The sequence below is a fragment of the Sphaerodactylus townsendi genome, linkage group LG02 (genome assembly GCF_021028975.2).
Source record: "Sphaerodactylus townsendi isolate TG3544 linkage group LG02, MPM_Stown_v2.3, whole genome shotgun sequence".
Lineage (NCBI taxonomy): Eukaryota > Metazoa > Chordata > Lepidosauria > Squamata > Sphaerodactylidae > Sphaerodactylus > Sphaerodactylus townsendi.
Window position 1 is genome coordinate 97,771,043 of NC_059426.1, and position 22,616 is coordinate 97,793,658.

General features: G+C 40.9%; 2 protein-coding genes across 2 annotated transcripts in view; one reads left to right on the forward strand and one right to left on the reverse strand.

The window, feature by feature from the left end:
* METTL15 (methyltransferase like 15) overlaps positions 1–22,616 on the reverse strand; it is a 183,587-nt gene that overhangs the window by 129,472 nt on the left and 31,499 nt on the right. The gene's annotated exons all lie outside the window — the stretch shown is intronic.
* Positions 16,675–21,795, forward strand: LOC125426034 (golgin subfamily A member 3-like). Its single transcript, XM_048484089.1, has 2 exons — positions 16,675–17,985; positions 21,744–21,795. The coding sequence occupies exons 1-2, from the start codon at positions 17,114–17,116 to the stop codon at positions 21,763–21,765; spliced, it is 894 nt and encodes a 297-aa protein (XP_048340046.1). The 5' UTR covers positions 16,675–17,113; the 3' UTR covers positions 21,766–21,795.

Sequence of the window (22,616 nt, forward strand, 5' to 3'; positions counted from 1 at the left end):
GGTGGGGCTCGCCGGCGGCAGCGATGGCAGCGCCCAGGCACAGGAGCAAGTGGGCTGCTGCTGCCTTCCTCTCCCCCTCCCCACGCCTGCAAGGCTCGGGCTCACCTTGGGGCCTCGGCCGCTGCCCCCCTCCGCCACCCTTGCTGCCTCTCCCGCAGCTGCTCCTGCCCCTATCTCCCCAGGAGGGATGATGACAGGGACGCCTGTTGTGCTGAGGGAGGTCGTCGAGGCGGTGGTCAGGAGCTTCACCAAGCACACGCAGGGCTCCTTCTTCCTCCTCTTGTTTACCAGCCCGCTTCTCCACCACCTCCTCCTCCTTCCCCCACACCCTGCAAGTTTGCAAGCTTCAGCTTGCAAAAGACCCCAAAGTTGCAGCCTTTCCCTGCACCCCCCACAACGGCCCGGGGGTTGCAACTTGCAAGCATCGCCCTGCGGTTTGCAAGCAGCGCTGGAAGGATCGTGGGTATTGCTCCCTCCCATTTTTTTTTGCAAGGGATGCCTGGAGATGCAAAACTGCGAACTTGCCCCCCGGGCCTGGGCACATTTGGGTTGGTTGGAAAGACTGGCCCAGGCCGGGGTTTGTTTTGGCAATGGGTCCCTCCCCACTCGATCGGGCATTGCTTGGCTTGCAAGGCGCACCGGGTCGGTTTCTGCATGCACGGCTGAAGTGGGGAGGGGGACCAAACAGCTCCCTAAGCGGTGCTGGATTCTGCAGCGCTTTTGCACGCTGCTTAGGCCAGTAGGGAGAATTAGCGTACTTTTAGGCCCCGTTGGAAGAAGCAAAGAGTGACTTTTGAGGTTTAGGGTGTGGTTGTTCATGCAGGAGATGGAAAGGGGCGGACGGGATTCCCCTCTCAGGACTTAGCAGCCCTAACCTGCAGCTCACTTCAGAGCCCAGCAACAGCTCAGCCCAAGCCCCTCGAGTCTTCCAAGAGGGGGGGGGAAGGGTCACTGGGCTGTCAAGAAAGCGGGCGGGATGAGACGAGGAGGCTGGCGGCGTGCAGCCAGTCCGGCCGGAGGGGACAGCTTGGGGGCAAGCAGGAGGCGCTGGGGTGGAGGAAGGAGAGTGAACGGAGCAGGGAGAAAGTCAGAAGGAAAGAGAAAGAGAACGGAGCAGAGAGGGAGCCAAAACAGAAGAGAGAGAAATGCAAGGGGGAGAGAGAGAAGACGAAGCAAGACAGGGAGAGAACAGAGAGAAACTGCAAGAAAGGGCTACCAGGAAGGGAAGGGGGGGTGGAAGCCCTGAGAGTCAGAAGGAGGGAAAAGAGAGGAGGGTATCTAGGGAAGAGGCAAACCCTGGGTGGTGCCTCTTCAACAACTCCCGGGACATCCTGCAGTCTGGAAGACGGGTGGGACAGCAATCACTCTGTGGCTAACAGCCTTATTGAATGACAGACTCCCTAAAACCGGGGTCTCAGACAGGGACAAGACCACCCCAGATAGGGAAGGAGGGAAGGCACAAATTCTTGATAGGATTCACATTTTGTCTAGTTATGCTGGTTTGTGATGACAACTACTGTACAGTATATAATAAATGTTCATTTTTTTGTTCAACAATAAATGTGAATTCTTCTTCATGGAAAAATAAGACATCCCCTGAAAATAAGACATAGCGCATCTTTGTGAGCAAAAATTAATATAAGACACTGTCTTATATTCGGGGAAACAGGGTAGGTGAGCTCAGTAGAAGATATAATCCAGTATTTCAGGGTTTGCTTGACTACTGCATTTGTCTTTTAAGGCTCACTATTTAGAAACCATGATTAACTTTTCAGAAAACAAAAATTCTCAACCTTAAATAAGTACCTACCTATATTTGATGTGGGCTTTGATAAAGTTATGCTGGACTGGATAAATCTCATATCCAAATTCCTTCCTTCCTTCCTTCCTTCCTTCCTTCCTTCCTTCCTTCCTTCCTTCCTTCCTTCCTTCCTTCCTTCCTTCCTTCCTTCCTTCCTTCCTTCCTTCCTTCCTTCCTTCCTTCCTTCCTAGTCACAGTTGATTTATAGCAACCCTGGAGGGTACCAAGGCAAGAGATATTTGGATGTAGTTTGCTGCTGCCCACCTCCACATCACGATCCTTGGTTTCCCATCCAGCCATTAATCAGGATTGCGGCTGAAATTGTGTGGCTGCACCAAGGACACCCAGGAAGCTTCTTTGGCACAACAGGGAATCTGACCATTACACCACACTAACTCTCTCTAACATTAACAAATACATGTAAATATCCTTCTTTTTGCCTACCTGTTTGAAGTCCCAAAGGGTACTTATATTGAGGGGGGAAATGAACCATACAGTGGCACATGCTCACTTGCTGGTGAGAACATGCAAGTTTCCAAGATTCCACATGCTACTGTTCACTTTTTTCTCCTATTTCAGAGATAAAAAGTGACAGTATCATAGAAGGAAGAGAACTGCTACAATAGAATTGTCATGTAAGAAAAGAACAAAACAGCAATGTTTTTGGGTATAAGAATCCAGCTGGCACTTGAACATTGTCAACTCCCACATCTGATCAGCAATAGTTCACATACTCTAAATATACATCAAAATTCTATTTTGTAAAACTACACTTTGTTTCTTTTATCACTGAAGTGTTTATCAACTTGTCATGTAACACAAACCTAAGCATATCTATTCAATAGTTATGATATATTGAAGTTATTTTTTTAAAAAAATGATTGGCACTTTAATTAAAGTCTATTGGCAAAAAGTATTACAAACTTTGCTTTTTGCACCTAATACATTTAAAAGCAAATAGCTTGCTTCGGTTTTTTTAAAGATGCGCTTTCCTCAACTTCAAATTAGAGGACAAAAGTCTGCAAAATGAATTTGGCATTATAAACTAATGAGCAAAAGAACCTTGAGTAACATGTTAGTCATCATGGACTTAGTCATCCTGATGACAAAAAGAAATACTGAATGTCTTTATATAATTCACCAATGTATTTATTTAACACATTTGAATTATGCAAAATTGATTCTGCATTAATATCATATGGACATTTAAGTTTATATCGACTTGTCCTCAATAGCCAAGAACTGTAACATTATTTACAATCATTCCAGTTACCCAGAATTCAAAAATTAGACAGGAAACTATAAACCAACCACTCCAGGCAAACTACTTAATTCAGTTATTCAAATTCAGTGTAATATGATACTACTGCAATTGGTGGTTGAATCTTAATAGGTAAAAAGATATTCATTAATTAGTCTATATGCAAAAGGGAATTAACTGAGGAAGGTCCTGCTAGTCATCAGCAGCTGAGTCAATGAGTTTGCCCTACTCTCTGCACATAGGTATTTAAAACCTAGGTATGTCCAGGGGGGTGAGTCTTTGGACATGTATTCTCCCCTCTTTTTTCTATTGCATTTTTTCCCTGTATTGTTAGTCACTCTGGATCCCAACACTAAAATAACTTCTGCATAAAAATTGAAAAGGAAATATTGAAGGTACAGTTATCAAATGATATATCTCTTCAAAAGGAAGATGATTCTGAATGTTAGATGACCCTCACAAAGCAAGAGGTGTTACACATAAGAAGAGGTGAGTCTGAAAAAGTGTCCTGGCCTAGATAGCCCAGCCTAGCCCAATCTCATCAGATCTCAGAAGGGTTGGCCTTGATTAATATTTGGGAGACCAAAGACCAAAGGGTACCAGGGTTGCTACAGAGGCAGACAATGATGAACCACCTCCAAATATCATTTGCCTTGAAAACCCCACAGGGTCATCATAAGTCAGTTGCAAATAGACTGCACTTTCTACCAGAAAAAAAGAAGTATAAACAAATATCTTAATCGTCCAGTAATCAATATACAATAAAAAATGCAGACAAGTAAAGAAAATGATTACTTCCACTATTTGTAATTCTTTGCATATTAACTCTTCACTAGTATTACTGAACCACGCTTTTCCAAATTTTAAAAGGCAAGAAATTGTGCAAGGCAAGAAATTGTGTATGCCAACAAAAGGGGACATTCCCAGGCTGAAAGGCTCAAGAAGCTGGCTAACATCAGCTCCACCCACAGGAATGCTCCCATTGGTGCCGTTGCAGGCTCTTGCACGGAAGGAGTGTTGGCACTACAGCTACCTTGGAACCTGGTGTTGGTGGGCCAGAGATTCAACTGAGTCACCATTACACGGGCACAATCTTTTAGACTTTTCTTGCTTGTTAAATCTGCCATGTAACAACGTGGAAGGCATAACATTAAACCTGGTAAGCATTATGGCTCTCCTTTGAATGGGGTTTATTAAGCAATACAGATAGTGTGTCAAGTGGCCCTGTTCAAATGGGATAAAAAAATACAGGAGAGAGCAAGGTTTTTTGGCTGCAGTGATTAGGATAGAGAACTCTCTATCCAATAATTGACCTTTTAATTTTGTATGAACTTCTGAATAGGACAAAGGGCAGAGTGAATCCACTGACAGTCCAACAGAAGCCTTTTTTCTTCATACATGGAAAACCAGGGGTTGGAATGAGTGTCAGAGAGCAGGCGGTGGACCAGGGAATTACAGACTGAGAAAAAATGAATTTGCAGCCAGAATCTAAAAGCCCTCAGCCAAGCACCTGATTCCAAGGAGTTTTGACCTAACTTTAGGCAAAGGGCTGTGTAGGGCACACAATTCGGGAGTCCAGTTATCTTATGAAAAAAATTGGATTGACGGGAATTCAAAGAGTGGTTAACAGCTTGAATCCAAATTGGGACTTGATCTGGCAACTTGTATTTGTGTGCAGTTGCCTAATCAAGAAAAGGAGTCTGGCATCAATGTCAGGGCAGCCAGTTTTGCCCAGAGTAGTGATCTCGGCACAGAGTCAAAGGCAGCCTTTAAATCAATAAAGGAAGCATAGAGTTTTTTATCCGCATTAATTATTTACTGGCTAGGTGTAATAGCACCAAGGCATGGTCCAGAGGAGATTTCCCTTTACAAAAGCCTATTTGTTCAGCCCCTGTGCACAGGAATTGGAGAGCCACAACTGAAGTTTCTCCAGTAACAATTTAGCATAAATCTTCTCTATCACTGAGAGAAGACTGATGGGGTGGAAATTGGCAGACTCTGAATAACTTCCCTTTTTATGAATGGGAACCACAGTCGAAGACAGCCAAGACTTGGGGAGCATATCTGAGTGTTTACTTGGGTAAACAGAGTGGCCAGGATAGGGGCCCCCCAATCAGTATGAAATTTCAGAATCTCTGGAATTATAAAATCAGGGCCAGGGGATTTCCTTCCTTTGAGGTCCTCTAACAGCTCAACTACTTCTTGAGTTGAGACAGGAGGCCAACTAGGCAAATCTGAATGGATAGGTGAAGGAGGTCCGTTACTTAAAATGTCATCATTAAAAATGTATTATCGATGGCTTTCACGGCCAGAATCACTGGAGTGCTGTGTAGTTTCCGGGCTGTATGGCCGTGTTCTAACAGCATTCTCTCCTGACGTTTCGCCTGCATCTGTGGCATCTGTGCATCTGCATTTCAAATCCTCTGAAGATGCCAGCCACAGATGCAGGCGAAACATCAGGAGAGAATGCTGCTAGAACACGGCCATACAGCCCGGAAACCACACAGCACTCCATCATCAAAAAGTTTGATAAAATAGTCATGCCAAATATCAGGGGTAATAAAGGTAGGGGTAGGAGGCTTGCTTCGAATAAAATTGTTTAGGACAGCCCAGAGTAGCTTGGAGTTGTTGGAAGTTACTGCAGAGTGATGTTCCCATTGAGTGTTGACATGTTCCATTTGGTTTTTCCTAATTAATTGGCTAAAGTTGTTCCTACAATTTATTAGTAGGACAAGGAGATCCTGGTCTCCAGAAGCCCTAAAGTTCCAATATAAGGAGCAAAATTGTGCTCCAGGTACTCCAGTCAAACAAAGATGTTCTCTTTCTGTTTTTGCTGGGTTTCCACACAGTGGACGTCAAAGGCCCATCCACAATTTGTGTAAGATGGTCTTCAAACCTATTAATTGTCTCATAGGGGGAATCTGCAGAGGATTTGAGGTTGGCTAAGCTAGGGGAACTGAGTAAGTTTTGACTGGCTAAGGCCAGCTTGGGTGTCCAAACTAATCTGGGAGGCGGTTCACTAGGTGATGAGGAAGCTGCATTTCTGCCCTCTTGATGTGATAAATCAAGGGGAAAATAATCACCCAGCAGAAGATCTCCAATCTGGAAGGATAGAACAGATGATCTCAACTTCAGGGAGGTGAGGAGATAGTCAATGACACTACAGCCATGAGGAGAAACAAAGGTGAAATCTTGAGCGTGGGCATAGCACTTTAAGCCATTAAGCCAAAGTTTATTGTGCTTGTTGGTCAAGTGAATTAGTTTCCTAATTCAGCATTGGACTGCAATGGACTGAGTTATCCTTGGAGTCACAAAAGGCTCCATTGGACTGCATTGGACTGAGTTATCCTTGGAGTCACAAAAGTAAGAGTGAGTGGTAGGGTTAATCATCAAAACCTTCCTGCTTGAGAAGGGAAGCTAAGTTAGCACTTACTCTTGCATTAAAATCCCCCATTAGAACAATCTCAGAGGAGGGATGACTTCATTCAAGCTCCTCAATATAACTCGATAGGTTATCCCAAATTTCACTCAAGGTTGCTTTCTGAAGACCAGGAGGGACATAAACATTATCAAGGATTAGAGCACTGGTTCTCAACCTTCCTAATGCCGCGACTCTTTAAGACAGCTCCTCATGTTGTGGTGACCCCCAACACTAACATTTATCTAGTTTACAGATGGAGAACACTGATGCAGAGAGTCTTATGAGACCCCAGTGAAAAGGTCATTCAACCCCCAAAGGGGTCGCGACCCACAGGTTGAGAACCACTGGATTAGAGAGAGATCCTCCCAGCGAATGTGTACAGCCTGAGCTGAAGGAGGGAAGGGCCTGTGCCTGAATTGTCTGTGAAACTAGAATACAAAAGCCACCAGAATAGCGACCAGACCTAGACAATTTGGTTGCTGGAAGGCAGAAGGACTTATAGCTCATAAAGCAAATATGGTAGTTGACCCATGTTTCCTGAAGGAGAATCACATGAGCTTCTCTAAGGTAGTTACAGAACAAAGGGTTTCTGAGCTTATTTCCCCATCCTGAAATGTTCCATGCTAGTTGGAAGTTGGCATCATTTGGTGTGCTCTATGATTCCAGGAATGTCAGGGAGGATGCAGCCATTACTCGAGGGTATGGCTGTTCTTGTGATAGGGGGCAGTGCCGAGGATCTTGCCTTCAGCACAGAGTTCTTGACCAAGGTGATCTCTGGAGGGCACGAATTAGAGGGAGTTACTGGTGAAACAAAATGCTCAGGCACAGAGCAGAATGCTGAGGCCTGATCCTCTAGAGTAGAGGACAAAGACTGCATTAGCTGAATGAGTTTGGAGGAGGTAGAGCCTAGTTTAACGATGACGGCTTTTTGTTCTGAACTCGGGAGATCCTGAAACCCTGTAAAGACCTCCTCTTCCAAGGATTTGGATATAAGTTGGGGAGAAACATCAAGATTCTCCTCACAGGACAAAGGAGCCTCAGGGGATCTATGGGAAACAGTATGCCAGGCGGGAGCTATAGATGAGGGCTGGGAAGATTCTAATTCTTCAAGCTCTGCCCAGGATTTGCTTGGAGGGTAAGGTGAGTTCTTCCTACTAAACACCCTCATTGAGTGGAAATCCATGTCCATCTCCAGGTGAGTCAGTGTCACATATGGGGGGGCACTCTTAGAGTGAGGAATGTTAGTGGAGCTGGTCGCACTGGATAAGTAAGTATGATTAGAAGACACTGGGACTAGTAGGTCTTCAGGTGAGGGGGAACTAGTGTCCATATAACACTGTGTGAAGGGTCCCCAGAGATAAGCTGGAGCAAATTCCTTTGGCCTTGCAGGTTCAGGGGTAGGATTGTTGAGGATAGAGAACTAGTTCCCGAACCGGCAGTCATTGGCAAATTAACGGAAGCAACATTCGAAGGGGATTTAGCCAGATGTTGGGATCCAACAGTCTTTTCTATTGAAAGTTCCAAGTTCTTCCACTAATCGATAAAGTTCTGAATTCTCATTGGTGTAGCAGTGTATTGGGTGACTAGCAGATGTTTTTTATCCAGCACTTCTTGTGCAGATGTAAACTAGTAGATGAAAAACATGCTTTAGATGCTGGCAGACCTTCTATCCAGTGTACAGCCAGTTACTTTGTCCTATGTTTGAATTCTAATCTTCAGCTACTGACAAAAGATGCCAAACCTGCTGATTAAGCACAAAGTGTCTGCCATGCAATGCGAGCAAATGTCCAAAGCAGCAAGATTTCTTGAATGGATGTATTTCCTCAAACCCTGCTTTCACTTTCCATTCTCTCTCCGGCAAACGAGACCACAACATGATTTTAATTTTCTTCACTGACAAAGTGAGACAGATTTGCCAGGGAGCACAGATTGCCCTGAACCTCTTCCCTCCGCCCACAGCCAGCCAGCCTGCCTAGCCTCACCTCTCCCATTTCTTCCTGCTGCTTTGCAGTCTTCCCCTTTGCCTCCTTCCTGTTGCTGACTCCTTCCCACTTTGTCCTTGGATCTTTACTGCCCATGACTTTCCCCCTCCTGTTTAGGTCTTTTAAAACGTTTAACTTTTCATACTGATATATCGATATCTCGATGCAAAAATAATAACACTAGTCAATCCCTCCAAACACCCAATTGGCCCATGAATTGTCCCCATTCCTTCTCATTGATCAACATACCTTCAGACTTCCTAGGTTTACACACAAACTATCAGTGATTTGAGACCACACCAAGAAAAGGTCATAAGTCTCAATGCTTGGCACTTACAGCATATTAGGAGAGGGGCAATTAGCAAAAGGTGGTTCAGGTTGTCTTTTTGCAGTTTGCGCACCACAATTACTCCCAGATCACTTTCCCCCCTTAGAGGACAATCAGTGATCAGGCAAAATGTGCAGATAAGAACAAGAACAAGCCAGCTGGATCAGACCAGAGTCCATCTAGTCCAGCTCTCTGCTACTCGCAGATGTCATATTTAATATTACTTTTCTGCAATAGTTTGCCTTTTTACATCAATATTTTGATACATCAATATGAGAATTTAAAAACTAGATTACATTAAAAATTAAAGCATGCACGATAGAGAACGTGCGAAAATAAGCACAGATTGCGGAGGTCACCTTCCCCCGGGAACAAGCAAAAAGCCAGTGAATGGGCAATGCCTGCCCTGCTGCAAACAGGGCAGTGGGTAATAATGCCAAACATGCCCTGAAATAAAGGCTGCCCAGTGAATTCTCTTTGGAGTTGCAGGAAGCTTACCACATATAATCGGGAATCATCTGCATGTTACACTAAGATAGTCATATCCCATGAATGCACACATTTCAATCGGGCCGTACATACATCCTTCCAAAGGCTTGATCTGCTTCCCCTAACAGTCTTATGATGCATAATTATTCACCACATCCAAGAAACAAATGAGTTCCAAAATTGTGAACACATCAGCATTTACTGAGCTGACCAGAACTACTTCATAGCCCTCTTAAACTGTACTACCTGAATGCAGCCAAAGCTGTCCATCTACTTCCTCCAGCATACACTGGAGATTAGGTACATATTCGGAAGCCTACAGCATTTTTCATTAACTGTAGTGAAGAACACCTTCTCCAGAACATTTCTCTGTACTTCGCTTTTTGCCACTTATTAACTAGGAACATGATCAGACTGGTTTTGTTGCCAGCTTTCAACAGAAAATTGCCTTCAATGTGCTGGTGAAACTCTTAAGTTATGCCAAACCTGTAAAGTCTTGATTGACATCAGAGACAACTGATTACTTGGCTTCATTTCCATATTACCAATCAATGTGGCCACCTACTAAAAATGACAGTTACCACTTTCTGCACTATGACCATTCCACAAACCTTAGTTACTAAACTTTCCGGAACCTCTTTACAGTTGTGACATCTCTCTTCAAAGAATTACCAAAAGTGACTTTGTCTTTCTAAGTAACCCCTTTGGTATCAAAAAGGCACACAGGCAAGATTATGAGATCTGCAGATTACATGCAATCACAAATGTTGTGACTGAACATTTCAAAATTATCTCCTTCCCTTCGGACAAATTGTATTATCTGCTTTGTAATACAAAAAATATAAACAAACAAAGCTGCCCAGGTGTCCATTTGAAATATACTAAATATCTACATACAATTTCTCAAGCGTGGCCCCCACCTGCAGATATCTAAATCCACATGTTGTGGCCACACTTACCCAAAGCAGATGCTTCTTCAAACCTTGGGGACCCACTAGGTTTGCAGAAAAATCTGATACCTTAAAAATACACTGGAGGGTTAAAATTCTCCCCTCCCCAAATGTGAACAGAATGCACCTATACTCCTGGCAGAACATGGGGAGTAAGTGGCATGCTAAGGACTGGGGTATGTGGGTAGAGCAGCAAAGGTAGAGTAGATTGATAAGAGAAAAAAGGTGATGGGCAAAAGAGATGATCAGGTTGACAGATAATTGGAAGGGGAAAGAAGGCAAATGGGGGGTAAGCTGATAGAGAAGGGGAGAGGTACATTGAAGGAGACAGGGTGTGGCAAAAAGGAGAGTGGGTAGGTTGACAGATATGGGAAGGGGGAGAAATATCAAGATAGGTGGACAGAGAAGCAGAGGGGTAAATTGACAAGAGAACGGGTGGGGTACAAAAAGGAGAGGGGTAGGTTGACCAACAAAGAAGGAGAGGGGGGAATAACAGCATAGGTTGACAGGGAAAGGAATGAGAAGGCTGATGGAGAAGAGGTGGGGGCAAAAGAGATGGGGTAAGTGGACAGATACGGAAAGAGAAAGCAGGGGAGATTGTCAGAGAAAGGGTGGGGGAGAGAGGTGCAGAAGGAATGGGGTAGATTGACAGATAACGGACAAGGAAGAAAGAGAGAGGGAAGACTGACAGATACAGGGGTGGGAGGAAGAGAGGTGGAGAAGAGGAGGGGACAAGAAAGAGGGGGAAGATTGTAAGAGAAGGCAAGAGGGAAGGAAGCAGGGAGGAGGGAAGCACTTTTGCCACAAGTTTCTTGTGGGTTCCTACTTGTCATATCTATAAAGGTGGATTCTGCAAATAGATGTACATGACAAAAGGATTTCCATCAGCAGAGCATAACTTCCTTTACTCCCCTCTGCTGCTAAAAATGTCTCCTGAAATGCTGCTCATAGGGAGCAATCTATCTCCCAGAAACTGCATAAGAGCAGAGTAGATGTTCTGAAGCAAAAGGGATGAATTGGCAAAATTACATGACCCCAATCTATCTTCTACAGAATCCAACCTATGCTTTCTATGTTGCAAATAAATACATCTTAGAGACCAATCCTAAACACATCCACTTAGAATCATTCTCAGATCTATTCAATGGGGCTTATTTCGAGGAAAGTGTCAGAACTGCACATCTGAAGCTATAAATTCTCTCACACAAAATCTCATCTCAAAAATATTGCTAGTCTTAGAGTTTTAAAGACATTTTACATATGGCAAGTGAGACCTTCATTTTCAGTAATGTTATTCATTTCCTTCAATATACATTAATTTCACTTAAGGAAGTGAAAGATAATTTCCACCAATTCTCACTTCCCACTGCATATCTTCAGATCCCTTTCAGTACAAATTATGTGGCTCAAGTATCATTTGTGTTTTCTTCTGGCTACCATAAAATATTCATATAGACAACCATACTGTATACAATTGAAATTTCATTGTCAAAGCTACAATTTTAGTAAAGCAACATTACACACCTAGTTAGAAGTGTAAACAGGAAAAAATAAAGTGGGGGTGGATAAGCAATTCTTGCTTTCTTGCCACATCAAAACTATTTCAAGTGATTTAACAACATAAAGTTTTATTAATAACTTACATAGAATATACAATTTAACTATTTGACATACCGTATATACTCATGTATAAGTCGAATTTTTCAGCACATTTTCAATACTGAAAAAGCTCCCCTCGACTTATATGCGGGTCATTAAAAAATTTTGTGTTTTTACTTTGCCGGCCAGCAGGGGGCGCAGTTTTTATGCTAGCGGCACCAAACTTTCAGGGTACCCTCAGAAGACACTCCTGATGATACCAGCCAAGTTTGGTAATGTTTGGTTCAGGGGGTCCAAAGTTATGGACCCCCAAATGCCCCCATTCCCCATTGTTTTCAATGGGAGCTATTAGTAGATGGGGCTAGCCTTTTGAGGGTCCATAACTTTGGACCCTCTGAACCAAACTTCACCAAACCTGGCTGGTCTCATCAGGAGAGTCTCTTTATGATACCAGCCAGGTTTGGTGAAGTTTGGGTCAGGGGATCCAAAGTTATTGACCCCCAAAGGGGATGCCCCATCCCCCATTGTTTACAATGGAAGCTAATAGTAGATTTTCCATTTCTGATAATATCCCTCTTAAAATCTAAGTTGGGTTACATTTGGGCATACAGATGATGATGAGGAATCCAGTTTTGGAGGATTTTAACTCTTGTGTTTTAGCTTGGTTGCTGGTTGAGCTAAGGTTTTTGTACTTTTAAAGTTATTGTTGATACCATATTGTTCTTGTTGACCCTCTTTTCCACTTACAGAGCCAGTTTACTGTTTTTCTTTGAAATAAATATTCAAAAACATTTAACCTACTGATGCCTCAATTGATGTAATTTTATTGGCATCTATTTTTATTTTTGAAATTTACCAGCAGCTGCTGCATTTCCCACCTTCGACTTATACGCGAGTCAATAAGTTTTCCCAGTTTTTTGTGGTAAAATTAGGTGTCTCGACTTATATGCGGGTCGACTTATACGCAAGTATATACGGTATTTATGGAATTTTAAAAGTATGCACGTTTTCGCCAAGAAAAATTGAAAGTATATTCAACAGTTGAGAAAGCTGTAAACTGCTCCACCCTGTGCTAACACAGCATATAGATCTTAATTGCTGCCATCTGAGAGGTGGGGGAGCAGGGAATATAAGGTCAAGGTAGAAAACAAATTCTGTAGTAAACAAAAGAACATCCACTTTTGCCCAAAAAACACTCTCGTAAGTCATAATAGGTAGAAATACCAGCAAATCGGAACACTGAATTTTATAACACTGTACTCTTTAATAATACGTTACTACGCACACTATAGTTTATTAAGAGATGCTCAGATATGCTATTTTACCTTCACAAGAACTCTTGTCATGTAGGTTAGCCTGAGTGTGTGCATGACTGTCCAAAGTCACCCAGTGAGCTTCCACTGCACAGTGGAGATTTGAACCCAGATTTCCAGACGATAATCTGAAACTCTAACCACTACACTACTCTGGTTTCCATGAAGTGCGTGCTGTTGAACAGCAGTAAGCAACCAGACCTGAGTGAGTCACGCAAGTTGGATGATAGCAAGTCACCTGGTGGCTGCTGGTTCTGTTGAGGCCAAAAAGATTCTGTCCCATTATCCCTGATTGTTACTGACAGAAACTAAATCTTGAACTCTGGCAACACAGTTGCCTAGCAATAACCATTGAGGGCATCTGTTTGTTGAAGGTATACGTACGTAAAGGTATATCATTTGGGAAGATGGAATTTAACTCCCGTATGAATGTACGTACGTATACATGTATACGTATATGCATTTGCTTTCCAATTATTCTGCAAACCTGGGGCATTTCCCAGATTTGTAGAAAGATCTATCTTGTTTGTCCACAGCAAGTCTCCAAATTTAAGTATATGGGACCATACTGAGAATGATGGTCAGCTAAATGTAAATATTAACAAATTATAAATGGCATGTATGAGCAATTGAGAATCACTTTGTATAATTCAAATTCACCGCCCTGAGCCTTTGGGGAGGGCGGTATATAAATATAATAAATAAATAAATAAATAAATAAATAAATAAATAAATAAATAAATAAATAAATATTAACTATAACTGTTATTCTTAGGGTTCCATATATTCTGAAGAAAATTATTTACTCTTCAGTAATGATAAAGTTAGACTTATCAAATTGCTTTGACTGTTAAGTGACAAGGCCACCAATGCAATCCTAAACACAGTTACACCCTTCTGAGTCCATTGTCTTCAACTGGTTCAGAAGGTTGTATCTCTATTCATGATTGCACAGCACAATGTTTTTCTGTGCACTGAAATTTAACAGTTAGGATTTGCAAAGAAGGTCGATGAACCTGCTTTCCTTTTGATCTTTCATCCTTGCGGCTGCTTGGATATTTCTTTAGTAAGAAAAGTTTTGCTGGATGAGTCAGAGCACTGACTCACAGGCAGCTTGAAGCCTGTAGTGCTACAGACTAATTGGTAACAGTCTCAAATTTAATTAAAGCACAGTGTCAGCTCAGTTTTACTGACTGACAATCCCACGGATGTATTTTGTTTTTTAGGCAACTTCCTTTAATTGTTCACTGATATTAAGGATGTTTTGCTTTGCTGTCAGATCCAAATCCCATTTAACAGGAGAAATAGCTGTCATTACATTTTACTATACCTTTTCATGACCTTTATTAACATGTCCCCGTGCCACAAGTAAAGCATATACATCTCTTAGGATACTGTTCCTGTAGCTCCACCTTCCTTCTCATCTATTTATTACTGTCCACACCCTATGTTAAACAATTTACATAGTTATGATTATGTTCTTTTCTTAACTTAATCCATGAATAAAAAGCATATCTCAGTTGAGAAACATAAGGAAGAATTTTCATCCATCAACCTCTAAAAAGAACAAGAAATGTATCAAATCGCCTAAACCAGGAGTTCCAGCATGCTGTCCTTGGGCACCATGGTGCCCTCCGACACCTTTTCTGGTGCCTGCCAAGTGTTTTTAGGAAGGGGGTAGGGCCAGGTAGGGCTTTTGCCCAGAAAGGTTCTGACTACTGGCAATTTAATTGATAGTGCAGAGTTTTTAAAATGTTGCTTGGACAGCAGCTGCCACCATAGCAGAAGGATATGCATTATGTCATCAAAGTTAGAGATCCTGTGGCTGGAAAAACGAGAGATGGAGAGGGCCACCTACCAACCCCTGATGGAGTAAATCTGTCAGTGGCACCATCCGTCAAGAGCCTTGGGGTGATTCTTGATGCTCCCTGAAGTTGGAGGTTCAAATCATGCAGGTGGCTTGCCTGGCTTTCACCATCTGCGCCAGCAGAGATTATTGGCACCCTACCTGTCCCAAGTCAACTTAACCACAGTGATCCACGTAACAATCACCTCTAGGCTGCATTACTACAATTCACTTTATGCAGGACTTCCCTTGGGTCTACTCCAGAAACTCCAACTGGTGAAAAGTGCAGTAATGCTGGTCCTTACCGGGACCCAGTGGCAGGCAAACATTCAACTGGGTGTTGAATGTTGCTCCAGGTGGAGTACCGAATTAGGTTCAAGGTGTTGGTGCTTACCTTTAAAGCCTTAAACAGTCTGGGGCCATCATACCTAAGGGACTATCTTTCCCATTACGTCCCAATCTGCAAATAGCAATTTACTGATGATCCTTCCCCAAAAGAGGTCCTGCTAGCCCAGGGGTCTGCAACCTGCGGCTCTCCAGATGTTCATGGACATGCTGGCAGGGGCTGATGGGATTTGTTGTCCATGAACATCTGGAGAGCCGCAGGTGGCAGACCCCTGCACTAGCCTCAACCTGGGTCAGCACATTTTCGGTCATGACCCCAGCCTAAAGGAAACAAGGACCTTGCAGGATCTGATGCAATTCTGCAGGGCTTGAAAGATGGACCTGTTCCACCAGGCCTATGGCTGAGGCAGAGGTAAGATCTACAAGGACCTCTGAAGTACTTTGCCTCCCCCCTTTCCTTTCCCTTCCCCTATCATAATTAATATCTCCATTGGGACAGTTTATTGTCATCTTTATGAAAAATTAATGATTGTTTTAAGGTTTCAAATTATGTAAATTATATTTTTGTATCATATAGCGAATTGTTATTGTATTTGGTGGATGGAAGCCACCCTGAGAACAAATGGGGAAGGGCAACATGGAAATCTAATTAAAAAAAAATAAAAATTAGTTGCAATTATTTTGTTGCTGGCTCCACCTCTTGTGACAGTCATTTTGTGGGAACCATTTTGTTGCTGTGCCCACCATGCTGTATTATTATTATTATTTATTATTTATTGGGTTTATAGACCGCCCTTCCCCGGAGGGTATCAAAATTCCAAATGTGTCGGGCTTCCGGTTGGGAAATGGCGACCTTCAGACGCTTCTGAAGAGAGCTCCAGAGGCATCCGTGGAATTCTGAACTCCCCTGAGAAAAAGGGGGAAAAAAACCCCCCCTCAAGAGGTAGGAGGGGATCTTGAAATAGAGAAATGGAATATCTTGCCAGATAAAACGCAAGCTTGTCTGGGGAATTCCATTATACCATAAAACCAGAGTATCACGGAAGGCATAAGTGCCTATAGGGGGAAGCTACTCCCAACAGCTATAATTACTTAAAAAATAAATGAAAACTGAAAAGCACTCCATGTAAACATTAAAATTGACTACATTAATACAAAAAGAGGAAATACAACTTACAAGACACGAGAGAGGAAAGAACCCCGGGCAGAAAAACAGCGAGAGGGGAACAAAGGCGACGCTGCATGTATACGTTAGATCCCAGCTTAAAAGCCCGCCGAGAGAGGTGGATCAAGAATAAAGCACGGTGGCAACTATAGTGCAGGGTGGCAGGTGGGAAACAGATGGATATACATTGATGAATAATTACCTCCACTCCCCTTCCCTTGTTGTGACCGCAAAGTGGAAAAAGTTTCAGAGTTTCAGAGAAAGGAGGGAATATCCCTTTAACTGAAGCAAAACGGGGGAACTAATATTAGTGACTCCACAGGGGAACGTCATATCAGTAAAAGGAAAAATCGCGAGGTTTGGGAGACAGCGTTTAATGTGGAAGTGAAAATACCCTGTTATTTTGACTGCCTAACGGAGACTGTAGTGTTGGTGAACTGTTATCAAAGTGCTGGTGACAGATTTATAGACCGAGCAACAACAAGCCAGACTGCTGGAGTCATTTAAACTTTGAATAATAGTGGCAAAACAGAGACCCAGCAAAGGAGACCAGAACTAATTTAATTACTGCAGTGCTTGGAATTAAAACAACAGACCTGAAGGCAGTAAAGGAATGACGGCTTCTGGAAAAACACGTCAAGCACAGTTAAGTGAGCTGAAGGATTTAAAAAACGGCTTGGTAGAACCTAAAACTCCTGAAAAAATGGCTGATTTAAATTCCAAACTGGAAAAGTTATTGGACATCACAACAAGTTCCCAAAAAGATCTGGTCACATTTCAACAAGAGACCAGGGAAAGGCTCACTAGAATGGAAGGAGAAATGCAAAACCTTAAAAAAGACTTAAGCCATATAAAAAAAATAGAAGAGACCTTGCTTCAAATTACAGAAGATTTAAAAGGGAAGGAAACAAGGCTAACAGATGTTGAAGATGCAGTGGAAAACCTAAGAGAACACAACCTACGCCAAGACGACATTCTGGCAGTACTGGAATATACCCTAAAAGAGAAAATGCTTAGAATCAGGGGAGTCCCAGAACTGGACAAAGAAGTCACCTTAAGTAGAATTATGCCCCTTTTACAAGAGGTTTGGGGTCTGACTAGAGAAGAAATTCTCAAAGAAGTAGATCAAATCTACAGAGTTAATACTAGATCATCCAGGAATAATAGTCAACCCAGGGACATTGTATTCAGCTGTGTAAGACGCGATCTTCGGGAGGAACTACTCCGCGCAAATTCACAGAAAAATTACCATCTAGATGGAAATAAAATAATTATCATGAAAGAACTACCAGCGTCTATCCAACAAAGACGTAAGGATTACCGAAGATTGACGAACCTCTTGATGGAAAGAAAAATAAAATACAGATGGATAATCCCAGAAGGACTGTCATTTTTGTGGAAGGGTAAGAGGATGAATGTTGTCACAGTTCCTCAAGCCCAAGAATTCCTGGCGAAAGAAGCAAGTCTACCCCCAACAAGAGTAAAGTAAGAACAGAGGGGGGAAGGGGGGGAGAAAAAAAAGGGAAAAGGAGAAAAAGGGCATAACAAAGAAGGAAGGGGTAAATATATATAACTATAATACAAATGGCAATGAAAGTTGTAACTTGTAATGTGAATGGCCTGAACCATCCAGGCAAAAGAAAAAAAATCTATGCTCATTTTATAAAAGAATCTCCCCATATCTTGTGTCTACAAGAAACACATATAAAGAAAGGGGAAGAAAGATTAATTATAAACAACAAACTGGGACATTTATTCCATTCAGGCTACCAGAAAAAAAAAAGGGGGGTGGCACTATATATTCCAGAAAAATGGAACCCAAAAGAAAAAATTAACGATAAAGCAGGGAGGTTTTTGGGAGTAGAGATAACATATGAAAATACTGTCCTTATGATAGTAGGAATCTATGCCCCCAATTCAAATAAAGCCTGTTTCTACCAAGAATTGAATCAGGAACTTTCAACACTTCAGACCCAAAATTGGGTACTAGTAGGAGACTTTAATGGTGTGGTAGACACCGATTTAGATAAGAAAAATCTGTCAAAAAAAAGAAATAAACAAACCACAAATAAAATGAGCAAAGATGGGAAATTACCAAAATCCTTCTTCGAACTAACAAAAGATTTGAAATTATATGATATATGGAGAATGAAGGAAGGGAACCATAAAGATTTTACGTTTTATTCGAGCAGGTTTCACTCCCACTCCAGGATTGATATGGTCTGGGCGTCAAAACAGTTGAGCGCAAACACACTGGGAATCCATATTAAACCAAGAGTGGTTTCGGACCATAACCCCATTGTATGGGTTGTTGCCATGGGCAAATATAAAAACCAATGGAAAATGAAGGACTGGGTCTTAAATAACTCCCAAAGTAAATCAGAACTGGAAAAGAAGTTAATAGAATACTGGGAATTAAATTATGGATCTATAGATAAAGAAAATATATTATGGGATGCCCATAAGGCTGTGATGAGGGGGTATATACAGAATCAGGAATATCGGGAAAAGAAAAAGAAAAAAGAAAAGATACAAAATCTAGAAAAGAAATTAAGAGAATTAGAAGTAACACTACAGAAAAGGAGAGATAGTAAAAAGCTTTTGAAACAAATAAAAATTATAAAAGACCAACTAGAAACTTTAACAACAGACCAAATAGCAAAAGACTGGATGTATTTGCAACACAAATACTATGCATTAGACAACAAAATAGGTAGATGGCTAGCTAATAAACTAAGGAAACAGAGAGCAAAACAGACCATAAACCAGGTTAAAGATGGACCTAGAATATTAACAGAAACGAATAAAATAAGAGAAGCTTTTGAGAAATACTATTCAAATCTGTATAAGAAAGAAAAGATAGACAAAAGAAAAATTGAGACATACTTGAATGATCAAAATATACAACAGTTAAAACAAGAACAATTAAAAGAACTGAACAAAGAAATAACTATGATTGAATTAGAAAATACAATCAATAAACTTAAAAACAAATCTCCAGGGATGGATGGAATATCGGCCAGTTATTACAAAACTTTTAGTTCAGAATTGAAAGACCATCAACTAAGACTATACAATAGCATTCTAAAAGGTGGAAACATCCCACCATCCTGGAAACAGGCTACTATAACCTTGATCCCAAAAAAAGAACAGGAACCACTAGATCTTAAAGAATTCCGCCCTATATCGTTGTTGAATATCGATTATAAGATCTTTACTAGTATACTGGCAAAAAGGCTAAAGCTAATTCTAAACAATTATATAAAGGAAGAACAATCTGGATTTCTTCCCGGACGCCAAGCTAACCATAATATTAGAAAAACTATAAATTTAATAGAATATATAAATGATAGACCCGATCTTCCAACTGCTATGGTGTTCCTCGACGCTGAAAAAGCCTTTGATATGGTTAGCTGGGATTTTATGTTCACAGTATTAGCTAAAATGGGCATAAAAGATGAATTCTATAGAGCAATACATGAAATTTACAAAGACCAGGAAGCGGTAATTAAAATAAATGGGGATTATTCAGGGAAATTCAAAATCGAGAAAGGAACCAGACAGGGATGCCCAATATCGCCTTTGTTATATATAAACACACTCGAAATACTAATAAGAGAGATTCTAAACCAGAAAACTTTTGAAGGCATAAAAATAAAAAAACATTCATTTAAAATCCTAGCTTTTGCCGATGACATCGTTCTATTTATAGATGATCCTATAGAAAATATCAAAAAAGTTTTAGAAGTGATAGAAGAGTATGGTGGCCTAGCAGGCTTAAAAATAAATTTTCAAAAGACTAAGATGCTGACATTTAATCTGTCCATAAGAGAAAAACTGAGAATTCAACAACTAACAAATATTAAGGTGGAAAAGAAAGTTAAATATCTAGGCATTTGGATAGAAGATAATAATAAAAATCTCCTAAAAAACAATTATGACCAGACGTGGATAACAGTTAAAAATAAACTGATAGCGTGGGCAGGAAAACAGACATCATTGTTAGGAAGAATAAGTATAGTTAAGATGAATATCCTCCCTAAATTTATGTTTTTGTTTCTGAACCTCCCCCTGGTCATAACTAAATCAAGTTTTGCACAATGGAGGAAAGAAATTAATAAATTCATCTGGGAAGGTAAGAAACCCAGAATACGTTATAAAGACCTTATCCAACAAAAGAAGCAGGGGGGACTGGCTGTTCCAGATCTCCAGTTATATCATGATGCAGCAGCATTAGGATGGGTCAGGGAATGGATCAGGCTGGAAAACCACAAATTGTTAGATCTTGAGGGATACAACTTAACAAAAGGCTGGCATGCATATCTTTGGCCGAATAAGGATAAAAAAAATACAATAGACAAAGTTATAAAAAACCATTTTATTCGTTCTGCCTTAATTAAAATCTGGAACAAATACAGAAATATATTCTATAGTAGCCTCCCACTATGGGTTTCCAGAATGGAATCCCATTTTGGTGGAGTTAGATCAACAACAACCTGTTGGCCAAAATACCAAGATATAATTCTCTGGAATAATGACCAACCCATCCTAAAACAAAGGAATCAGATAGTATGGGAAGACCAACCTTGTCACTGGTACACATTCTGCCAACTAGAAAGCTATTATAAATTAGATATAAAAAATTGGGGAATCCAAAAAAGGAAAACAGAATTAGATAACATATTTATAGGAACAGATAAGAAAATTGTGAGTTCTATATATAAAAGTATTATTATTAACTCAACAAACTGAGCAAGAAGTGGTGTAAAACCAAATATGATACACTGGTCAAGAAAACATAAAAGAGGTAATAGTAATTCCTTTAGAACAATGGAGAGAGTATAGGTTCTATGAGCAAAGAAATATATATAAGTATACTCCAAATTCAACAATGTGGGAAAATAGTATTAAAATGTATCATTTTAGGAACCTATTTTACTCCAACTATACTACATAAAATGAACCCCCAAATTCCCTCCTCACTGAGACCATTGGAAATGTGGAGTCAAACCTAGGAACATTCCTGCACCACAATGCATGGTGTGGACACCATGTATAAAAGGTGCTGCTAAAAGGTACTGGAAAGGAGGTACATGACCAAATAACCAAGATAATTAAAATAACCTTTAAAAAAAAAAACTGGAAGCAACCTTCCATTCCTTTTGGGCCCTGCATTAATGAAGGCTGAAAGATTGCTGAAAATTACAAGCAAACATCTGTTGTTCCATGTATGATTTCCTCAGCAGCCCGAATCGTTCTAGCTGAGACATTGGAAATCAGCTGTGATCCCAAAGAGATAGACGAGTGGGATCTGCAAGATGCAGCAACTAAATAAAATGGACACAGACTCCTCCTTTCAATTAAATAACAGGTCAGTCAGAATATTACCAGCAGATATGGCAGCCGTGGGTCCAGACTTTGTTTCATCTACTTATAATGTTGTAATTGATCCATTATATAAATAAGACATTAGCATTATAATACTATAATAGAATTAGAAAATGTACTTTTTAGGAGGAAAAAAAACCTTCTTTCTTTCCTTTTTTAAACATATAGAAGTTTCTTTTGTTTCCTAAGACAGCTTTGTTTTTTTTTGTTTTTACTTTGAACAAAGCAGATGTTTTTTTTAACTATGTAGTTATAGAGAATAATAAAGTAAGGCTCGCTGTACACGAGTCAGTTGGAGTGGAAGCCAGGGGAAGGGGGGGAGGGGGAGCAGTGGGAGGGGAAGAGGGGAAGCGATATGGTGGGTACTTAATTATGACAATTGTGATAAATACACATGAATTTTTTCTTCTTCTTCTGGAGAATACCCACAAATGGAGTTGATTTAATGTATAGTATAATTATTGTATCACTTTTTTCCTCCAATTATGCTATACTTGTGTGTTTCAAACTTCCTCCTCTTGTATTTCTTTTTGAAATTGAGCAATAAAAACAATTTAAAAAAAAATTCCAAATGTGTCCACAGGCTCAAAAATGTCAGAGACCACTACCCTAAACTATACTTAAAAGTGACGCCCCACCATCCAAATGTGCTCAGCTGGTATGGTTAAGAATGCACCCTAAAGTAAATTAAATTGTTATTTTGTAAACTGCAGTTCAAGGATATTAAA

Bases quoted from the DNA above. Each gene is read 5' to 3' on its own strand.
- LOC125426034 (XM_048484089.1), top strand. From the start codon at position 17,114: ATGACGGCTTCTGGAAAAACACGTCAAGCACAGTTAAGTGAGCTGAAG. The intron at 17,986-21,743 runs GTAAGAACAGAG...TGATTTCCTCAG, and splicing joins CTACCCCCAACAAGAGTAAA to CAGCCCGAATCGTTCTAGCT.